This window comes from Anser anser, assembly GCF_964211835.1.
Source record: "Anser anser genome assembly, chromosome: 24".
Classification (NCBI taxonomy): domain Eukaryota; kingdom Metazoa; phylum Chordata; class Aves; order Anseriformes; family Anatidae; genus Anser; species Anser anser.
The window spans coordinates 5,029,928-5,047,930 of record NC_139745.1 but is presented as its reverse complement, the minus strand read 5'-3'; the positions used below and the strand labels follow the sequence as shown (position 1 = coordinate 5,047,930).

The 18,003-nt window shown below is 51.4% G+C and overlaps 1 protein-coding gene across 6 annotated transcripts; it reads right to left on the bottom strand.

Moving 5' to 3' along the window:
* Nucleotides 1-8,873: 8,873 nt before the first annotated feature.
* MEAF6 (MYST/Esa1 associated factor 6) lies at nucleotides 8,874-16,206 on the bottom strand. 6 transcript variants are annotated; one of them, XR_014575201.1, is made up of 8 exons: nucleotides 16,046-16,206; nucleotides 15,779-15,894; nucleotides 15,597-15,684; nucleotides 15,164-15,209; nucleotides 14,117-14,306; nucleotides 10,842-10,899; nucleotides 10,175-10,208; nucleotides 8,874-9,700 (listed from the first exon to the last, which is right to left on the bottom strand). XR_014575201.1 is itself a non-coding variant. In XM_083810381.1 (7 exons), exons 1-7 carry the CDS (start codon nucleotides 16,139-16,141, stop codon nucleotides 9,692-9,694), a joined length of 579 nt encoding a protein of 192 aa, XP_083666507.1. In that variant the 5' UTR covers nucleotides 16,142-16,206; the 3' UTR covers nucleotides 8,874-9,691. The 6 variants fall into 6 exon arrangements, 4 of the variants coding, with proteins under 4 accessions (XP_083666507.1, XP_083666508.1, XP_083666509.1 ...); XR_014575202.1 differs by lacking the exon at nucleotides 8,874-9,700 and adding an exon at nucleotides 12,396-12,535 and having other exon boundaries at nucleotides 10,193-10,208; XM_083810381.1 differs by lacking the exon at nucleotides 10,842-10,899.
* Nucleotides 16,207-18,003: the final 1,797 nt, after the last annotated feature.

Here is an 18,003-nt window from a genome sequence, read left to right as displayed (position 1 = left end):
GGTGTTAGCTGACAGCCAGTTAAACCTTCTTGCCCCTAAATTACTTCCTCTCTAGAGGCGTTCCTGGCAGTGACATTTCTTGTAACCCAGAATGAAATCTGTACAGCTGAAAAATGTTACAGGATTTCAGGGCTGGGTCTTCCTGTAAAATCCTAATAAATGTTAGTTCTTCGGGATGTGTACATGTGGGGGAAATTCCTGTTTTTATTTGTTAAACTGGAACTGATACAACTAAATGATCTTTACAGAAATAGTTCCACTGCTGTAACCAGGAGGGGAAGAGCTGGTGCAGGCTTGGTTTGGCTGTGATGTTAACACCTCGTTTCCATTGCAGAGGTCGTCCTGGTGGCGTAGGGACTGACCCTCCCAAATCTCTCCATAACACAAATCTGATCAAACCCATACCCACAAACTGCTGCTGTGTATGTTGCAATGCCCCCTGGAAAACCCAGCTGAAATCCAGCCACTGTTCTTCTGAATTCTCTCGTGAGGTTCCTGTGTAGGGTTCCTGCCCCTGCTTGAGCGTAAGTACAGCTTCTGCTCGACATGCCCGTGGTTATGTTCACTGTGGTGCTGAGATGGTCGTGAATCGCAGGGAACGCTGGTCAGAGTTGTCACTGGTGGGTATTTGGGTATCTTTTCTCCTTGCACAATCGTCCACGTCAGGTTACAGACGCCTGCCTACCTGTGCAGGGGGTGGCTGGCCCTCGGCTCCGCTGTTATTGTGGAATTGCAAAGACATCCTGTGGCTCACCGCTTCCTGGTCTAAAATAGGTTAAATCTTCTCATCAGCTTACTGATCTCTCACACGCAGGTAAGGTCACACACAGGCACCCTGCTTGAAAGTTTTCTGTGCTTGGGCGGGGTGGCCCTGCCAATGAGAGGGGTCGGGGTAGGACAATCCCCTTGTGAAAGTGAGGAGGCTGAGCTGGGGGTGCTTGTGAAGAGGAGTTCACTGATATGCTTTGGGGGTAGAGGAGGAGAGCCATCTCTTTGCCTTCCACGTTGCATTAGAAATAGGTGCAAAGGTAGTTGAATATCAAAGTCAAAGCTTTGCTTCCACTGTGTGATGAAAGGAAGGGGAAGAGCCCTCATTTGGAAGTCGGTGCTGCAGGATAATTCAACTTTCCCTTTCTTCTTTAGTATTTAAAAAAAAAAAAAGAGCTGTGCTGTGGCAGAGGTCAGGGCAGAGACTGCTGCATTCCTGCCTTGCCTTCCCATGTGCAGGGGACCCAGCGTGGTCTCGGGGGCTCTGCTCTCCTCGCCCCTGCTCCAGCTGCCCTGGGCCCTTCTTGCTGAACTTCCCCCTGAACCCGCCTGGCTCCCTCCCACTGGGGGATTTCCAGGATGTGGCTGTCTCAGCTCTAACATTTTAAGGCATCTTCAGAGGCAGGAATCTGACCTAAGACTCCAGCCTGGGCCGTGGGAAAGGGGCTGCACCCTCGCGTGTGATGATCCTGCCCGTCTGGGGCAGGCTGTGTCACAGGGAAGCATTTACAGCACAAGGGCAGAGGGGGGAAAGCGATGCAGGAAGCAGCTCCCCAGCCCTGCAGCAACCAGCTGGGGAGGGTCTGGGTGCTGCGAGAGGGAAGGGAAGCAAGGCTGGGAGGCTGCTGGGTGCTGGGGATGCCTGTGCAGGTACCTGCCAGGGCTCACCCCTCTGGCTGCGCATTTCTCACCGCGCCTCGTGCTCCTCGATGCCTTGGGGTCTGAGCCCTGAATATCCCTGCGCTCCTTCGGGCCAGGGTTTGCAAGTGAGAAATGTTCCCTTTAGGGAGTTGCATCAGGGCAGCAGCAGCACTTTCTCTATCCTTTCTCCATCCCAGCTGCTCCCAGAGCAAACCGCCCAGAGCAGGAGGCAGAGCTCAGCCCGTGGCTGCAGCAGCGGAGGGAAGCAGCAGCCAACGCAGCCCCTGCGGGGAAGCCGCAGACAAGCAGCGAGGAGCAGCCCCATGCTCCCCCCCGGGTGCCTCCCCCGCTCCCCTGAAGGCCCGCATTGCACAAGTGCTTTGGAGTAAATTCAGCATCTGGTTGAGCAATAGGTCAGGAGGATTTGCATGGCGCAGGGGCCCTGGGGAAAGGTTTCCCAGCTCCTGCTCAGCCGGCGAAGGCGCTGCGAGGACGGCTGGGGAGGGAGCGCTGTGCGAGCAGGGCTGGTGCCAGCTGGTTTCGCTCCTGCCCGTGGCAGAGGCAGGGAGCTGCTCTCCACATGGAGCTGGCAGGGGATTTCCAGCACAGCCCCATCGGTGGCGACGTGCCACGCATTTTCTTGCTCTGCCTGCGGTGTTTGTGTTACTTTGGCCCCAAGGAAGAGCTGGGGACCCGTGTGCTGGGAGCTCCTGCACCTGTGGAAGCAGCCCTGGTACAAAGACCCCGCGATGAGCAGGTTGGGAGCAGCCCACAGCCCAGCTGGGGAAGCAGACGTCTGTCCTGGGGCTTGCTGCTGACCACAGGGCTGTGGCCAAGCTGCTCGGTGCTGCCCCAGTTTCCCCATCGGTGCAGTGGGATCTCAGGGGGCTTTCAGATTCCTTTCAGCACTTCTCAGAGTGCCCAGAGTGGCTGCAGGGACTGCAGGACGGTCAATAACGTTTCTGGGCAGGTGGACCTCTATGATTTCGTGCCTCTTTGCAGTGGGTACTGGTAACCTGGGAGGTGAAGCACTAGAGAAGGGGCAGTGCCTGAGAATTGACTGTTTCTCAATGTTTTGTTGCTTTTCCAGCTCAGAAAGAGGATGAGGGAGAGGCAGGGTCTGCTGCACCCACGTTTGCAGGTGCTGGCCCTGTGAGAGCTGCCTGAAGTGACCAAGCAAACGCGAGGTCTTTGCCCAGAGGTCCTTCCAGTGGCTGCAGCTTTGATCCCGGTGGAGGTGGCTGCTTTGGGGCTGGCATTGTGCCGCAGCAGAGCCTCAGGCGTGGCTCATTCCCGGGGCCCCACTGCTTCTGGTGCTTCTGAGAAGCGTGGGGCCATCCCACCTGAGGCAGGGTGCAGGAGCCAGGTCAGCGCAGGCTGAGTCAGGCTGCTGCTATGTGCATTGCATCAGGGCCCTGGGTGCGGGGCGCTGCATGGGCATGTCGGGAGGAGCCCTGCTCGCTGCTGTCCCCTGCACCCCACCAGCCCCGGGGGAGCAGGGGCTGCAGAGGGGCTGTGCAATGGGTCCCGTGGGCTTCCCGGAACCCCGGGACCGGTGCAGGATCGGGCTCATGGCAGCCATTGCACAGCACCGCGTTAATTCACGAGCAGCAGCAAACAAATCTGCCTGGTGCTGGCACCAAAAGCAGTATGGAAATACTCCCGAAAAAGCCTCTGTGCTGGAGGCCAGGTCTCGTGGCTGCAGGATGGAGACAAGCAGGGTCACACGCTCACTGGCTGACCTTCAGAGGGGAGCCAAGGCAGAGCTCTGTGCTCAGGCCAGGTAAACTCCAGCCCGTAGCAAGCAGCAGCTGGAGAGAAAACAGATAAAAGGTGGTTTTTTTTTTTCCTTTTTTTTTCCCCTCTTTTTTTCTGGCCCATCCCAGATACCCTTTATCTGGGTATTGTTGGGGTTGTCAAGTGCCAAGGGTGCAGGTAGCTGGTGGTGGCAGCCGGTGCTGTGCCTGCCGGGAAGGGCTGAGCACGTGGGGCTGGAGATGTGGCGTGAGCAGTGGGAACATCCACGGAGGGAGTTTGCCCATCTCCTGGCAAGGAGCGGCTGGTTTGCATAGCCTTCTCAGCAGGCAGGATTATCTCGGCAGCAGGAAGCGCCGCTGCCACATGCTCCTTTGAACAACAGGAGCCCAGCTACGAATTTGCCCTGAACACTTCCGTGAGTGAATCACGGTGCCGGCACACGCGGGTCCCCTCCTGGCACCCGGCGCCACGTGTTGGAGCCGGGCTGTGCCGTGCTTCGGGGGGCACCTGGAGCAGGGACCCCTTGTCAGCAGCGGGGGCTTTGCTGCGTGGTGCTGGGGTGGTGCTGAGACCCGTCCTTACCTGGTGGAGTCAAAAAGCTGAGTAAAGGAGACGAAGCAGGAGGCTGCTGCCTTTATTTTGTAGGGGTGGAAGAAAGGCTGGGGGGGGGGGGAGCAGTGGGGTTCCTCTCCCCCATTTCAGGCTGAGGTTCCAGGGCTGTGGGACCAAGTCTGGCATTTGGGAAGGGGTGGAGGTGGGTTGGCATCGGTGTGGCTCAGCATCACTCAGGATCGAGCCCCTCAGGGCCCTGTCCCACCCCAAGCAGCTCATCTCACCCCAAGAAGCTCGTCCCACCCCTAGGCTGAGCCCCTCGGCCCCTCCCTGGGCGCTGGGTCCCTTCCAGCAGGGCCCTGGCTGGGTTGCAACACGCACGGGGGACGCTGACGGAGCCGATGGATTTGTCCAAGGAGGAAGTAAACGGGGCAGTGCTTGGCTTTTGCAATCCCTCTATTGCTCCAGCATCTTCAGCTTGTGAAAGGCGCCGGTGGGGGCTTTTGGTGATTGTTCTCCTTGTTCCTGGATGCTTCCAGTGAGTTGCAACAGATAAGGGAGATGCTCCGAGCTGGGCTCCCCGGGGAGCACCTACCCATGCTGCAGTCACATTCAGTGGGTGGCCCTGGCCCTTGGAACGGTGGGGACCTGCCCTGGGGCAGAGCAGGAGGCAGTGCGTGGCCTGGGGTGGTGCTCAGCCCCCCATTTCCTTGCTGGTACTGGCTGTGGTGTGTACGGCAGGAGCCGCACGTGGCCAGGGCACCATCCTGTCCCCAAGGCACCGTCCCGATGCCAGGTGTGGGCAGCCTCCTGGCGTTTCCATGTTTTTGGGAAATGGTTGCAGTTCTGCTAAATGGGCAGGGCAAGGCAGGGCTGGGCAGGACGGGGCAGGGCCCGGCTGGCACCACGTGCTGTGGGATGGAGGCTGATGACATGGGTGTGTACAGGGACACGGGAACCCGAGGGGCTGGCGCTGTCCTGGCTCCGCTGGGGTGCCTGGGCAGGGTCCCCAGCGCTGAGCAGACCCCGAGGTACCCAGCTCCCGTCGGCATTTACAGCTCCTGCCTGTCACAGACCCCTGGTCCCAAAAAGTTGCCTGGGCATGGGATGGGCTGTCAGGGCTGCTCCATCCACTGCCGTCCTTTAACAGAGCACAAGGGTGAGCTGGCGCTGTGGGAGCACCGAGCCAGGCTCCCAGCGGTGCCCAGCCACCAGCGCAGGGGCCAGGAGCAGCACACAGGCACTGAGGATGTCTTGGGGTGGCAGCCACATTGTGGGGGCCTTGTTCTGCCCCAAGCACTGTCTCCATGACCCGGAGTCCCCACTCATACCTGCTGGGCCCTCTCCCTTGCTCCTGCTGGCGTTTGGCTCCTCCACGTCTCCGGGCAGCTCGGGGCTGTCCCATTGCAGCGGGTGCTCCTGCAGCTGGGACAGGGCATGAGTGGCTGGGGGTGCCCAGGGACCAGGGGACCCTCCCCGGGGGGCACTCACCCGCTGCCGTAGGCCTTGCTGCTCCCGCAGCAGCTCCAGGAACCGGCTGCTCCACAGCAGTTTCTCGGCACCCAGCTCGGTGCAGAGGAAGCGGACGTCGGCCTCCAGCGCCTCCAGCCTCCCCAGAGCGGCCTCGCTGGCCTCACGCAGCCGCTGCAGCTCCACCACTGCCCTGGCACCACAGCTTTGCTCCACCAGCGCCCACCGTGCCTGATCCAGCACCAGGGACCCTCCTGCCCGCCCTGGTCACAGCCCCCAGGGACCCACCTGCCTCCCTGGGCTCCAGCGCAGCAGCAGAGGCTCTGTCCACCTCCTCCTCCTCCTCGCTCCCCTCGCCACTGTTTTCCAGCCTCAGCAGCAGCACCGAGCCGAGCTGAAAGCCCCCACATGGACAGCAGGGAGTGACACAGCTGTGGGCAGCTGAGCCCCACGGCCTTCAGCACTGACCCCCGAGTGAGGAACCCCAGAGAGCCACCTGGCAGACCATGACACCTGAAGTCTGATGTCTCACCGCAGCACCCAGGAGGGGCCCTGCAAGTGTTGGGGCACGTCTGGGGATTTACCTCCTCGGTGAACTGGAAGGCGAAGTCCCAGCAGCTCTTGTAGCAGATCAGCAGGTACTGGAGGGAGAGGGCAGCGGGTTCAAACCCACCTCTGGCGGGGCAGATCCTGGAGCAGGGAGCAAAGGCCCCACATCCCCAGGGCTATAAACCATACAGTGCTGAGAACTGGCACCTCCTGCCTCAGGGACCAGGGTCTGAGTCCCGCAGCGATGCGGCTGAATAGGGCAGTGACCTCAGCAGCACCAAGACCACAGCCCCCCAAAACAAACAGGTGCTATCATCCCACAGGATGGGCCCCCACCCTGCGCCCTGGCCCCACGGTGTGTTTGGAGCCCACACATGCATGGAAAGCCCTTAGGGAAGGAGCCCCACGGTACCGACCCACACCAGCCTCCAGAGCCGCCGCAGCCCCTCGAGAGCCGTCCTGGAGAGCGACAGGAGCCACCAGCACCCAGTGCACAGGAGCTGCCTCCACCACAGCACCGACGGGCTGCGCCGCTTCCCCATGGGGACCCTGTGGACCCAGAGGTGGCGAGGTGACGTGCTGCAGCCCTGGGAGCCGCTGCCTCGCTCACCTGCCACGCACCATGCACCGATGGGACACGTGGTGGCTGCAGTGCTGTGTGTGTCGGCACCAGGCTCTGCTCGCCCTGTGCCAGGCTCACAAAAAGAAGGGTCAGCACCTGGGGGGTCCTGCTCCCCCCTGGCTATGCCCACTTACCCGGCAAAGCAGCCCAGCCCAGCCCGGTGCTGCAGGCAGGAGGCTGCAGGGAGAGCTCAGCCGTGCCCTGCAAGCAAGCCGAACGCGGCCATGGAGGCTGCTGCTCCTCCTGCCTGTTTGTAGCCTCTCGGCTGCTAGCTTGGGATCGACAAATGCCTGCCTAATCCTCTTGGTGATGAGGCTGTGCAGGGGATTAGCGTTTCTCCTGCTCTACCTCCAGTCGCCATAAGGACAGCAGCTGGTCAGCCACCCTGCATTTACTCTGTTCAGGATTCACCTTCAGCAAGCAAAGGACTTGAGACTTCATTTAACTATTTTCAGCTTTCATTAGCATTCAGGTAAGAGCCTGTGCAGCTCTCTGACTCCAATTTCAAGGCAAGTCACTGGCTATCCTAGGAATCTTTAGTCCCCCAGGCTGTTTAAGAAGAAAAATAGAAGTCTTATGAAATAAAAAAGAAGGTTTAGGCATAACTGCCAGAGTCAGACTTCAGGCTCTGTCTCCCACCACTTTGTAGGTGACAGTGCTCGTGTCCCCAGGCATGATCAGAGCACCCGTTACATTGGCACCACAGCTGCAGAGCCGTCACAAGCAGTTCTTGCTCTGGGACAAGCAAATCTGCTCCCTCTGCTGGAATAGACCCAGTGGGCACCGCAGCCTTTTAATCTCGCCTCTTGTGGCAGCCAAAGAGCTGCTGCCCGTCAGCAGGGCACAGGAGGGAAGAGCTGCCTATCAGCAGATCTGGGTTCCTTTATCTACAAACAGTAGCCTTCCACGTAGCCACGTAGCCTTCTAGCCCTGCTTGCTCCCCAGGGCTGCTAGCATTAGAGCCTGTCCTAATGAGCAGTCACTGTCCCCTTCTTTTAGGGACAAACACTGCTGGGAGGCGGGAAAGGTTGCATTTTCACCTTGTCCCTGCAGCACCGATAGGTACCCCAGGGAAAGCAGAGCTGATTGACACTTTCCTGTATAAAGTGCTCGTACATCTAGGGCTCCAAGATACGTGAGCCCTTTTGCTGTTTCTCTGCAGGGAAATGTTCTGGTCAAAAACAGCTTTCCTTGAGGTCAAAGAGGTGGAGCAAGGACCCTCTTGAGTTCAGGCCCTCTTGTAAGCCTTGCTTTGGAACAGCAGTATCAGTGTGAGAAAAGCATTTTTTGTACCAAGGCCAAGTAGTCAGAAACCATCAGATAAGTCATCTTTTTCCTGTAACTGCAGAAAAGTAAGGCCTTTTAGGAGTTTATGGCATTTCCACATCTTCCATCCCACTGTATATAACTTCTTAAGAGGAACAACTTAAAACACAAAAAAAGTAGGACAGCTTTGCTGCTCTCCCATTAAGCCATTACATCCCAACTTCCCCGCAGACAAGCAGCAGTCAGCCTGACAGGAGCGCCGGCCACTCACTCTGCTGTGGGATAAGCCAGCTCCCACCACGAGCAAAGACAGAGCTCCCTCAGCTGCCGAACCAGGAAACAGACCAAGGGAGAACTTTGCTCCTATGCGTTTACCTTCACCCTCAGGTACTGCCCTGACTGGGTGGTTGTGTGTAGGAGTTAAGTCTCTACTACTAACAGTAAGACACAAGACACCAGGAAAGCAGGGATAACAGAGCAGAATTAACACCCAGCTGTAACGAGTGCACATGCAAGTACCCGGGGGGCTGGAAAGCAAGTGACCCAGCTTTATGCACGGTACTTTCTCCATTGGCAATGTTTAAGCAAACTAAGGCATTACAGCACAGGTAACTGGTAATATACCGTCTTGAGAAAGCACAGCCTACTTCAACAATAGCATTGGTATCTTGACTTGGCTGCTGTGAGAAGCACCTAACGTTCATCCCTCCGTGTATTTTTCCAGTGGCAATTAAAACTGCTCATCCCTTATCTGTGGGCATTCTTCCAATAGCAGCAAGAACTGACTTACACCCAAGTCCTACCTTGAAGCAGGATTAGTTGAACACCGTTGGAGATTAGTGCCTGGCAATCCTTTCAAGTATTCAGTGTTATGTCTACCGCAGGAAAGAAAGCACAAGGGATACCTCCAGAGGGTCATGAGACAAGGAACAGCTACTATGTGAAAATGGAAGAACTTCAGCAAAGGCCTCACGATCAGATGGAGAATAAAAAGCACTAGGAGTCAAAATTTTGACTGAACAAAACATGAGAAGAGAGACAAATGTAACTTTTATTGTTTATGTACAAATGACAGAAGTTTGTATTAAAAAGAGAATCCACCCAACCTCAAAGATAGCAAACAGCAAGTTGGCTTTGAGCTCCTGCCTTCCCTGCATCTAAAAGCAGTGTGTAAACTTCAGGGGATGGTGTTCAAAACAAAAGTTAGAGAAAATGGTTAGCCACCTTGTTCTCTGCTTGCGTAAGAATCAAACTGAGATGTTCCACAAAATGAAGTACCTTCTCTACATGGATTAAAACAAACAAACCAAAAGCCAATTTATTAACTACACACTTTGGTTGAAAACAAAACAAAAACAACCAAAAAAACCTCCCAGCTACAACCAAAAAAACAAAAAATATAAACAACAAAAAAAAACCACATGAAGCTAAGTATCAGTAACAAAAAGTAACCTAAGTCTTACAACATGGATGGGACAAACTGAATCATACCCCAACTCCAGCAGAAAAGAAAATGCCTCTCCATGGTTTTACAGATGACAGGGGTGGCAGCAGCAAGATCAGCCAATTGTAGGAAGTTCCCAACTGAGCTGGAAGCACAGAATAGTCAGGAATTCAAGACTACTACTACTACACCTTTGTCTTCCTGTAAGTCAGGTGATTTAAAAATGATGCAAAGTACATGGTCCAAGACTTTCTCCCCCAATCTGAGTTCTTTAGAGTGAACCACTCCCTTCTGCATATACTTGGCCAGAGAGCTGCCATCGTGCTCATTCAGTTGACTGGCATTTTTCTTGGTGGGGATTCATGTAGACCTAAATCCCAGAGGCTTCATCACTGATGAGTCTAGTAGTCCTGCAGAGAAAGGAAAAGACGGGCACATTAAGACCCTTCTACTTCCAACTCTGCTTGCAGAGCTGGGATTCTTAGTTTCCTCTCATTTCTACATACCATTAGCTGAAGGCAAAACAGAAAAGAGATTTATTTTTTCTTGTAGCTGAACATTTAAAAGAAAGGACCCTTCAAAACCTTAGTTCAAGAATGCATCGACCAAACCCAGGTGCTTTTAATATTGCACTTCATGACAAGACAGAAGGACGCAAACCAGCTGTTTTCATAAGAGGTGCATGTGACTTAATTCTGACCTAGCTTCATAACAAGCCTGCCTGGACTTATTTACTGTTAAATCCACAAGACAACGATTACTTCATAATAAGAAAAACAACATCCTAAATTACAGCAGAAGGAGGCTTTTTACGATTAGGGATCAGTCAGCCACTCAAGTCTATGGATGAGCAATGAAAACAATGACAGAGCACTGATACTTACGGCTCTTGGCTTTTTGTTTAACTTGAGATCAATCCTGTGGTTGGAAAGATAAGAGAAATGTCCATTTCAATACATTAAACAAACTCTAGAGTTCAAAGAACCAGCTACTGCATATGGCACAGGCTACAACAAAGACTATTTGGTTAATTCAATCCACATTCTCAATTCGGCTGAGCCAAATCACTGTCCCAATATTACTGGACAAAAGAGCAGCAAAGAGAGGGAGAGTGGATTCTTTATTCTTTGCCAAAATGCATAATCCGTTCCATTCAAAAAAAGAGTTAATAAAGGTTCATAATAAAAAGTCACAGGGAAGTTACGCAGCATAAAGAAATAAGGTTAAATACGCATGCTCTATGTTAATTTGTTAGATGTGTAACTATGCCATAGGTAATTATTCAGACATAGTGGTAATGGTTATTTACTTTGAATAGAGATAGGAGTTTAAGATGACAGGAATAACACGAGTCAAAGGTACTGAGTTTATTACATTTTCCAGAAAGAAATATCCAAGTCTACACTAAACTCCTTAAGAAGCAAAGCCAGAAGAATCAGTTTTTAAACTAAGTTTTAAAGTTAAAAAGTTTATCTATTTAAAAATGAAATAGAGAGGTAAAGAAGAGTGAAGTTAATTTAATTTTGCTGAAGTTATTAAATAAAATGTTACCTCCATCACGCTTTTCTGTTTTTAAAAAAAACTTCCCAGCCTAACCTAATATACATACCTACAATTAAACAGATAAACTATGGGTTAGAAAGGTCTCAAAAGGCACATTGGTGTCTACACACTAACAACACAGCACAAGTACTAATTCAAGTCAAACTTACTCAAAGTCATAATCAAACATGCCAGACGGGCTGAGGGGCAGCATTTGAAAGGAAGAAAGCAATAGAAATTAATATACTAATGAATTAAATAAATTAGTTGATTAGCCACCCTAGCGAGATTACTAAAAAAAAATAAAGAAAAAAATAAAGCCAGTGTTCAAATGCCATAAAGTTCTTAAGATATCTTAAACAGAATTGGGCACAAAAAGCACTCCAGATTTGACAATCCAGAGTCCCCCTCCCCAATTGGATTTCTGGGAAAAAGAGGTGTTAAAACAGAGGCAGAGTAGTTTTAAGGAGGGAATATTAAGTGCTGAAAAAGGAAACTATCAGGTACTTAAGAGTGCGTGCTAGCTCACAGGCAAAGAAAAAAACTGATTTGCTTGCAAAAACAAACAAATGGGTGGTCAGAAAGCAGTGGCTTTGTCTAGATTACTAAGCAAAGCAAAGCTTGTTCAGGCAGAGAGGTGGCAACAACCATAAAATTATGTGTCCAACTATGCATTCATATGTTCTCAAAATGCACACACACACACACATCCTCTTACACTCACTTCCTTTAGAGAGCTAAAAAGATAACACGGTGAATTGGCCGAATCTAATTACAGTTTGGTTACATTCCCACCCCTTGTCTCAGCATTCACCCTGACACCGCAGCACTATCTCTAAAAGCAGTTCTGTCCCAGAGCTAATAGCTGTGTTGGTCAGAGAGGACTCATCATCAACTCATCTGTAACTCAGAAGCTTCTCAGCATCAAATTTCTAAGAGGTTGCAGTATTATTTTCTCCTGAAACACTTTGTAGCCAGGAAAATTGCTGAATGCAGAAAATAATCATCTTGGCCTTTTTGTGGTCTGAGGGAAGAGAGGACAGCTTCAACAGAAACACTTCCATCTGATTCCCTCTTTTAACTGTTAGAAATTTAACCGCCTATTCACAGGAGTTCTGCCCAATCTGAATCCAGCTTTCCCTACTGCTCTTGATGGCAATTAAATTAGAAAAACCTAAGCTTTGCAAGTGGAGTCAGTGCACCTCCAGGGTGTCTGTTCCCAGCACCGGCCAATTCTTCAGGAACAGGTGAGCAGAACTCAAATGTATGCTGGCAAATGAAAGAGCTTCTGAACAAGATCTGCCATAAAAAGGTTGGGACTGGTTTTTGTTTTGTTAAAACCTAGATATACTTGAAAATTGTTTGGTCTCTTCTGCTGAAATTTAGGGGATAGTCATTAACAGCAATCACAAGTTTAACAGAGTTTGTGCTACAGACAAATTGAATTATCTTCATTATCTGGCCATGCTAAGTATCACAGAATAGTCAATTACTACTTGCAAAAACCCTTCTGTAATTTAGATGTGACTGATGTATCTCTTAGGATGATAAGAAGTGCCATACCAGATCAGACCAGGGCTCCTCATGTCCAATATTCTGTCTCCGACAGTAGCCAGTACGAGCTGCTTCAGTGGAAGGAATGCAGAAGAAACCCCAAAGCAACACAACCTTTCAGTAGGGCAGTTTCTTCCTAACTCTTGGCACTAAAGTTTGGGTTATGTAATGGAGCAAAAGAATTTATATTATTTACGGCATTTGTACTGGACCCCACTGTATCTGCAGTGGATTGGTTTGTTGTCCATATAAGTGCAGAATATAATCATAAAATTTGTTTGAAATAGCAATTTTCTTATGCTGTACTTCAGTTCTACAGGTTGTTTCTCTGAACTGGTTTATAAACGTAGTTTCTTGTGTTACTGCTGACCTTCTTTCCAATTATCTACAGGCAAAAAAAAGACCTCTGAACTGCTTTTGATTCCTAGATCATAAGGAACCAAAGAGGACATCCAATACTCGAGGATGTTTGCCTGATTCAGACTGCTGTAGGAGGAGAATCCTGATCTAAGAATTAAAGACATGCTAATGACTCAAAACCTAATGAAGAAGTAGTTAAACAGTATTCAAGCACTACACCTACCTCCATATCTCGCAGACCAACCTTCCCCCAGCAATCCTTGGGAATCTTTACCACTTTTCTTTAAAACATTTCTCTTGCAATTGTACGGGAAGGTCCCTCAAAGAGGGAAATCCATCCACACACAATGCGAGCAAGCTCAAAGGTAGCAACACTTAATATCTTAAAAACTCCTTTACTTAATTATTTAAAGCTTCTTTGCTTCTAATAATCTTTAGGTATCAGTTCCAGCAATCATTTCTAGAGAAGTGTAGCTCTGCAGTTATGTCTCTGTCTCTTTCTTTCCAAAACCATGGATTTCCACAGACTTTCTCCCCCAAGGGCACAGCACTATTGCACTCCACAGAAATCCTTGGGCTATACCAAGGGGGTTCTGAGGCACGGTAAGAAGCAGGGTATGTTGGCCCTGGGAGAGCATCACTATAAAGCAGTTAGATTATTTCTGATTTCTGAGCCATCAGCCTACGCTGCATCATGCCTTAAGGGCCAGAACCGGTCATCTAAATTCAACCATACAGAGTTCAGGAAATGTGTTTCGCATGAATTTCAGGCCAGTTTAGTAACACTCTGAAGTTAAAAAAGGTTGAGAAAGCAACTCGTGCATGTCATAATCAAAAACTCTCAGCTTGGAACATGACAACTGGAAAGGTTTGGAGTGGAAATTGTAGCAAAGATACTCAAGTGTCCACAACCCCCAAAACATTTTGTTGTTTTTTCCATCCTCCTTCTCCAAAGAAAGCACTGACATTCCTATCTTCCTCGGTTCTAGAGAAATCAAGAAGCACACACAGGAAGCCACAATGTAATCTTCCTCTACTGGAGGGAAGAAAGCTTTACTCTCCTTGACAGAGAAGAGAATTGATAAGGCCTTGTCAAAAGCAGAGCTGTACCAGAGCTGCAATTAGTACCCTGTGCTGACTGCTTGTGTAGCTACCTCAGCATGTTCTCCTCTGTGACACAATGGGTGCAATGGGATCCTGATGAATACTACATGGTGCACACAACTTAAAAACAAGTGGAATTACCAAAACAAATGACCCGAGCTGTTCATTATTCTAACAAGTTACTAGTTCCTTTCACATAGTAAAGTCTATTCAACAACAGCTAGCCATTCACCAGGCATTCCTAGAAGGCTGCCGGTATCACTAACCTGTGTCGATTTTTGTTCTTCCGTTTTTTGTGGCTGCTATGGTGGCTCCCAGAAGTGGAAGAAGCAGCTTTCTGGGGTTTCACCCCCTGCACGGATCCATCCAGCTCTTCAGCATCTTCCTGGCTGGGCTCATTCTCCTGATTGTGAAAGTCTGGAGAAGTGTCACTCTCTGTCCCACTGCCTGGCTCCCCTAGAGTGGGACAAACACAGAAGAGTCCAGTGGTTACCTCCCCACAGCTCACATCCCAGGCTGCTCCTGTGCAGCCCCGCACAGAAGTCAAACACCTGGCAACAATACATAAGGCAGCAGAGGTATACTGAGCTTTAGACCAGGAGATAAATAAGAGAACCTGAAAAATCGTTCTGAAGTACAACAAGCTACCTCGCCAGTGACTGAAGCGTGCTAGAATTGCATCTGATTTGCTATTAATTACATAAATATTAAAAAAAAAAAAATCAAACTAATCGTAAGTGGCAAATATCCTCAAAAAATAAGGGGAAGAAGTATGAAAATTAAAATTTCTAGTACCAAGCACTGGAAATGCAGCACTGCTTCTTCATCAGCACATAACACGTAAGTTACAGTAGCAGCAAGACTAACTCAGGAGGAAAGGTCTAAACATTGAGAGCTCACAAGTAGTTTCCGAAAGTGGAGCTCCCAGCTCCTCCTAAAATCACTTGCAACTGACTGAAAGACACATACAGAAACGGATTGCTTCAGTTCTTCTAGCCTTTTTCTCCAAAGAGCACCAAATCCATATAACTATATTTTATGCACAGCAAGCTCTTACAAAACATAAAAGTTCACGCAACAAATTGGGCTCAACTTTACTCCTGTTTCTTACAGTGTCACTGTTGAATTTACTTGAATCTGAGCGCTCAGGAGCTGGCCTGAGCAGACCAGCGTCAGACCCCTGAAGGGGAGAGCTCCAGGGGGGCAGTGAGGAGGGCAGGAATCCAGAGAACCGAGGACGAAGCTCAGTTGCAGTGAGAACCTGAGCGCTTTCCAATTCTGCCAGTTCAGAGAGAAATGAAGAGGTGACTTACGCTTCTCAATGAGCTGGTCTTGAACTCCAGCTAATGCACTGACCGCCTAGAAAATTGAAAGGGACGTTAATGACAGCAGTAACTCACTCTCCACTTTTCACACGCTCAAAAAGCGCGGCAAACTGCCTCACAGAGCAAGACACATCAGGTCTTTGCCTCAGAGAACTTGCAACCAAGCACCAGCACGGCACAGCAGGAAGGGGTTAGGAGCAAAAAGAAGATGAGAACGGCAACAACAAGTGCACAGCATGGGTGTTTGTTGGCTGTGGTTACCCTTCACCTCTCCAGGCGCCAGGAAAAGAGTTTCTGAAAGAGACTGCAAGGTGGGAATGAAGATGCTTGGGACGGGGAGGTAGGGAAGGTAGAGGATATTATACAGAAAGGTGGTCCCGCAGCGGTGACCACCGCGGGACCCGCCAGGACCGACACTCACCGCCGCCGAGGTGACCGAGGACTTGCTGAAGAGCCTCTCGGCCTCCTTGAACTTGCGGTTCCTCCGGTCGTTTTTGCTGTTGGAGTTCCTAAAAACGGAGAAAACCAGCATCGCGGGGGGGGCCCGGCGGGGCGGGCCGGGGCCGGGGCCGGGGCAGGGGCAGGGGCCGGGCCGGGACTCACTTCTGGTTGGTGAGGTAGCGGTCCCAGCCGCGGATGATGTTGCCGTACATCTGCGTGTCCTCCAGGTAGCTGCCCTCGAAGGCGTAGATCTGCCGCTCCAGGTTGGCCAGCGTCTCCTGCCGGGCACAGCGCGGGGCATGGAGCGGGACCGGCCCCCGCGGCCTAGGCCCCGCCGCCCGCCTCCAGCCCCGCGGCCTAGGCCCGGCCCGGCCCTGCCCGGCGCCCCCCGGTCCCCTCCCGGCCCGGGAGCCGTCCCCGCCGCCTCACCGCCAGCTCCTGCTTGCGCTTCACCAGCTCGGCCAGCTCCCGCCGGGTGTCGGGGATCTGCGGGGGGCCGCCGGCCTTGGCGTGCAGCGCGGCCATGGCGGCCTGAGGCGGGCGGGCGGCGGCGGGGACGGAGGCTGCGGTGCCCGGTGGTGCCGCCGGGGGCAGCGCTGAGCCCGGCCGAGGCCACGGATCCGCCCCGGTTCCCGCTCCCGTCCCGGCCCCGGGTCCGCCCCCGGTGCCGGCTTCGGTCCCCGCCCGCTGCTCCCGACGGGAAAAAGCGGGGCCGGGTCCCCCCGGTGCGACCCCGCCGGGATGGGGGTCCCCGCCCCGCCCCGCGGGTTATATTCGGGGTTTTCGTTTAAAAGAGGCTTCGTGAGGGTTTGCTGCATGCAAATGTGCGGGAAGGGTGTCTGCACTGTGCCCCGTGCTGCAGGGATGGGGTAGGGACAGGCAGGTGAAAGTCCCTGACTGAGGGGTTTTCCCCATTACTAAGGGAAAAACAATCACAAAGTACAGAGGTCTGTACAGAGCAGCTTGAACGGCCTCCAGGGAGTTCTCAAAGGTTTGGTGCCACTCAGTGCGAATGTACAACGCTCGACCCGATTCTTTGACTGCAGCAGCAGCTGCTCGTTTGAAACCACAGATGAGCATTCATCGGTAGATGCAGGCAAACAGCCTGGTCAGGCTGAGCCGAGTTCACAGAAGAAGGGCATGGAGAAAGCACAGAAGTGATCCTGAACTTTCCTGCTCAGCCCACAGAGACCCCCAGCCAGCATGCCTGTGCCTCAGCTGTATAACATCCCTCAGCAATCTTCAGCGTGCACTTCTGTGTAAACATGCTGAGAACTCAGGTATCTTCAGAACATAAGGAAACTTTACACTGAAAATAAGGCAATAAAATATGAGACCTGGCATTCAAATGCTGCACCATTTGTAAAAGAGAGTTACTTCTGTGTTCATCGCCACTTGGTGCACTGCAGCTCCTTGAATCCCATCATTCTGGAGGAAAACAGGCTGCTTATAAGACCAATTAGTAAAAATGGTACAGCAGAAATCAAGAGCATGGATGTGCTATTATAACATATTCAGGTTTGCAAAGATTAATTTGCAAAATAGATGCAGTAAGTTGTAGAGTATTGGGGGATTTCACTCGTCTCTTTTTGTGTTTCCAGCCCAAGGACTAAACAGGACTTGAGCCTGAAACCAGCCGAGGCCATTTCCTAGCAAGGTGTGAAAGGGTCACAAGTGGCAACCCAGCAGGGTCATGTAAAAAAACTGAACCAATCTGAAAAAGTAAAAAAGTTTAATTTAAGCAAGACAATATCATCTCTCTTCTCTGTCTCAGCTGTAAGGATTCCATCTTCGTGACTTCCCTTTGTGAAGAAATAACCCCAAGTAGATCGTTTCAACATGTTCTAGGAGTAGCTGAGCATACTTTGCACACATTTTCATCTAATTTGAACTTTTTAGCTGGGTTCAAGTCTCTAGTAAACTATGCTAGTTTATTTAAATGCTCTGAAATAAGTGTGACTTGATGGGCTGGCTTGCCCTTGCGTGCTACTGATATCCCTGGCTTAAACCCCAGCTGTTTCCTAGCATGAGCCTGTCTGCATCCAAGGGCAAGCAGCCCTGACACAGCACTAAGCTACCTGCTGCACACTCAGCTCAGAAAGGTCTGAGCAAAGGAAAGCGCTACAAGCCCTTACCGTCCCCCAACCTCACAGCATCTGCAGCACACAAACCATGCAAACTTTTCTTTTTCAAACTTCTTTCATGTTCTTAACACGGAAATGAATACTTTGATAGCATGGGACGAAAGACACACAGGTACCAGACTGCAATTGCTGTGGGTGCTGCAGGGTCAAAGTCAGAGGTGCCGGGGAAGTGGCAATCGGTGGTAGTGTGCCCACGGTGCACACAGTCCGACAGAGCAAACACACACACCGTGGTTCTTCAGG